Source organism: Propithecus coquereli, unplaced genomic scaffold, assembly GCF_000956105.1.
Source record: "Propithecus coquereli isolate 6110/MARCELLA unplaced genomic scaffold, Pcoq_1.0 Scaffold794, whole genome shotgun sequence".
NCBI classification, from domain to species: domain Eukaryota; kingdom Metazoa; phylum Chordata; class Mammalia; order Primates; family Indriidae; genus Propithecus; species Propithecus coquereli.
Genome location: NW_012154107.1, coordinates 685953 through 690043, shown reverse-complemented (window position 1 = coordinate 690043; position 4091 = coordinate 685953). Strand labels below are relative to the sequence as shown.

The 4091-nt window shown below is 57.7% G+C and overlaps 1 protein-coding gene across 1 annotated transcript in view; it reads right to left on the bottom strand.

Moving 5' to 3' along the window:
* RNF213 (ring finger protein 213) overlaps window positions 1–3853 on the bottom strand; it is a 94703-nt gene extending 90850 nt beyond the window's left edge. Inside the window, exon 1 of the mRNA XM_012663084.1 lies at window positions 3732–3853. Within this exon, the coding sequence (XP_012518538.1) occupies window positions 3732–3831 (100 nt within the window). The 5' untranslated portion in view covers window positions 3832–3853. The remainder of the gene's footprint in view (window positions 1–3731) is intronic.
* Between the last annotated feature and the right edge of the window lie 238 nt (window positions 3854–4091).

Below are 4091 nucleotides of genomic sequence, written 5' to 3'. Positions count from 1 at the left end.
AACTAAAAATATATAAAAAAAATCAGCCGGGCATGGTGGCACATGCCTGTAGTCCCAGCTACTCGGGAGGCTGAGGCAGTAGGATTGCTTGAGCCCAGTAGTTTCAGGTTGCTGTGAGCTAGGCTGACACCACGGCACTCTAGCCCAGGCAACAGAGTGAGACTCTGTCTCGAAAAAAAAAAGGCAACCAAATTGAAAAGCAGGAAGTCAAATTGTCCCCGTTTGCAAAAAACATGACCTTATATATAGAAAAATATACATACTCTACCAAAAAACTCAGAACTGATAAAGTCAGTAAAGTTGCAGGATATAAAATTAACGTACAAAATTCTGGCAGGGTGCGGATTGCACCTGTAATCCTAGCAATCTGGGAAGCCAAGGCAAGAGGATCACTTGAGGTCAGGAGTTTGAGACCAGCCTGAGCAAGAGTAAGACCCCATCACTACAAAAAGAAAAAATGAGCAGGGCATGGTGGCTCATGCCTGTAGTCCCAGCTACTTGGGAGGCAGAGGCGGGAGGATCTCTTGAGCTCAGGAGTTTGAGACCAGCTTGAGCAAGAGCAAGACCCCATCTCTACCAAAATTAGAAAAAATGATGCCGGGATGGTGTCTGCCCACGTTGAGGGCAGATCTTCCCCTAGTCCACTTAGACTCACGCGATAATCTCTGGAAACACGCTCACAGACGCATCCAAAAATCATGCTTTACCAATTCTCTAGGTACCTCTTCATCCAAGCACACTGACACCTAAGACACCTCCAGGACCAGGCAGCCAGGAGCCTCTGGGCAGATGGCACTGAGGCCTCTACTGGCCCCACAGATCCCGCCCTGCCTGGCTCTGGGGGCTGGGCTGCCTGCGCGCCCCTCTCCTGCTGCACCCGGAGCCAGTGTCTGGGATGCCCGAGCCCAGGGCCACCCGGTCAACCTGCAAGTGCCTGAAGGTGGGAGCGGCTGCCTCGTCAGTGGCCCTAGCCAGGTCCCCCGACCGGGCGTGAGGAGGGCACGGCTGCCCCGCCGCTCCCCTGCCCGCCGGGATGGACGCCCCTGGAAGGCAGCCGCTGGCTCTGGCTCAAGTATGAGAAGACTTAATGGCATTCTGTAAAAATGCCACACGCCCACGTTCTCATAGTCCTTCACTGTTTCCTGCTCTGCCGCGAACACGTCCGTCGCCCTCATGGCCTGTCGGAGCCCCTCGCACAAAACGGAAGGCGGGGAAGGGAAGAGGCTTTCGGGAAGACCCTCCCGGCGGATGCGAGTGAGCTTGTCCATCTTCCCAAAGGGTGAGAGACCAAACGCAGCCCCTCAGGGCTCTGTCTCTCCCGCACGGCCCTTCCTGGCCACAGTCAGGGGCCGCCCTGCTCCCCTGTGACAGCAGCTAACTCTGCTGCTGAGGCCCAGCCTTAATTCCTGCTCCCCTAATCACACTCCGCAGAGGCGAGGGCTAGAGCTGTTCATGGACCGAGCCCAGGCAGGCAGCAGCCCACACCAGCACCCACCTTCCCATGCTTCACAGGGGCCAGCAAAACCTCAGCCGTGCTCCTGCCAGGGCACAGGCTCTGGAGGGTTCCATCCTGTCTCTGCCAGTTGCCAGCTGTGTGACTGTGGGCAAGTGACAGAACCTCTCTGTGCTTCACACTCAGCCATCTGTGAAAGGGAATTTACGACAGCTCCTCCCTCGATACTTAGTGCAGTGCTGGGCGCATCACAGGTTAGCAGACTGGGTTTTATGTGAGTATGTGTGTATGTATTTATTTATTCATTTTTGAAACAGGGTCTCGTTCTGTTGCCCAGGCTAGAGTGCGGTGGCATCAGCCTAGCTCACAGCAACCTCAAACTCCTGGGCTCGAGTGATCCTCCTGCCTCGGCCTCCCGAGTAGCTGGGACTACAGGCGCCACCACGCCCGGCTAAGGCAGACTAGTTTTCTTATTGTAATCTCTGGGACTCCAAAGACCCTCTGCTCCCAAGGCCTCCACCCAGGCAGGCGTTCTGGAGACCCGAAGCTCAGCCATCCCATGACACATAACTCAACAGCAAGAAAGTGACAACAGGAGCGGCCCCTCAGACACTTACCAGAGGTATCTGCAGCTCTGCGACCCATCAAGTCCCGGGTATTCCGAAAGAAAAGATGAAAGTCTCAAATCTGAGTGTCAGCCAAGTTCCTCCTCAAAGAGGAACTTTCTTTTAGCAGCAAAAGAAAATCAGTAAGACAACAGGCAGCAGCCACTCACACCTCTCAGCCTAGAGAAAACACCTGTAACAAGAGCGCTTTGCGCCCATGCACAGAAACGAGTGACGCGGAAACTGGCGGCTTATACCCACCCCCGTCGAGTCCCCAGAGGCAGGCAGGCAGCTGTGGTTCTGACAGGTATGGCCCTTACACGCCCGCATGGCACGTATTTAGAAAATACACGCGGTCTCATGAACCTTCTTTGATGCACGCAGCAAATAAATACCGAGCACCTGCTGTGCGCCAGGCACTGCTCGAGGAACCTGGGACGAAGCGGTGCTGAAGGAGCAAAGGTCCCCTAGGAAGCCACAGGCTGGTGTGGCCCAAGGGTTCTGAGAAGAAAAGAACAGGTGGGGGGGTGCACCTGGGCGTCTGGGGGAAGGGCCGGTGGTGGCTTTAAATGGGGCGGTCAGAGCGGACCTCACCAGAGGTGGCAGTGTGGCAAAGACTGAAAGAGGGGAAGAGGCAGCTGTATGGTCAAAGCACACAGGAGGGCAGAGAGGCCAGTGGGCTCTGGGGGCCAGCAGGGGAGGCGGGCAGGAGGACCCTGCGGGCCCGTGTAAAGACTCCAGCTTGTGCCCTGAGTTAAACTGGTAGGGGAGGGACTCTGGGGAGGGGGTTCATGATTTGACTCTGCTGTGCTCAGTGTCAGAGGCAGGGCAGGAAGGAAATCAGGGACCAGCAGGGGCCTCCTGCCGTCACCCCCGAAGGATGGCAAATGTGGGCCGTGAAGGAAGGAGAGGGCCCCGGGACAGCGCTGGGGCTCAGGCGGGGACAGCGGGAAGAACCAGCCAGAGCCGGAGGGGAGCCGGGCTCTGCACATGGAAGGGCTGAAGCTTCACCCAGCGCACAGGCCACGGGGTGGCCAGCGTTCAGGTGCGAGGTTCAGGGTGGAAGGATGAATGGGCTTCCAGTATGTGGGTGGCATTTAAAACCACAGGACTGGATGAGCCACCAAAGAGACCGGGAGAATAGCCCAGAGGGAGGGAACCACGGTCTGAGGCCCTGGAAGCCAACAACATTGAGGATGGACCGGAGCTGGTCAGCAGGTGGGGCCCACCTAACGCCGTGTTCCCCCTCGTCTCTCCATGGGCCTCCCAGAGCCAGGAGGGGGCCTGGGTGGGCTGTGGGGACCCCTCACTGTCCCTCACAAACAAACCCAGGCAGAGTCCTTACCACCCCCGTCAACACCTCGCACTCCCCAGTGGCACCCGCTGAACCCTCTAAGCCAGACACTTCCCATTCCCAAGGGCAAGCAGAACCCCGAGTTCTCGCTAGGAAATGAAACCGAAAGTTTAAAAAAGCGACAGGCACCTCTAGCAAAGGACCTGACAAAACTGTTCTAAAGAAAGTGCTTCTCAGCAGAATCTCAGCCACAGAGGACCCCGGCCCTGCCTGGGCTGCCTGCTGGCCACAGCTTCCACTTCCCGGAAAGGAGGCAGGACAGGCTGGCTGTCCACCACCGGGGGTCCCCACTGGGTCTCCATCATCCCTGGGACCTCACCTGCCATGGGGGCCACAGGAGGAAGCAGTCTCTCTCCGCACTGGCTGCAGAACTTGGGGGCTTCCTCTTTGGAGAGGTGCCGGCACGAAGGACACTCCATGCCTCCGCTGGGGGCTTCTCGAGGCGGCGTCCGCCCTGCTGCAGATCTGGAAGCAAGAGCAGGCGGCTGAGGCAGCCCATTATATACCTCGCCTGCTGTCATGTGACCAGGCCCGGCTTCGGTTTCATTTTCTGGGAAAGTGAAATTACAGTGGCCCAGAAGGTCCCCTGGTCAGTCAAAACCCGGCACGTCCCCTGCAGCCAGTCCCCGTGGCCGCTCTGTCCCAAGCTCCTCCCTCACCTGCATGCCCATCCCCTGCA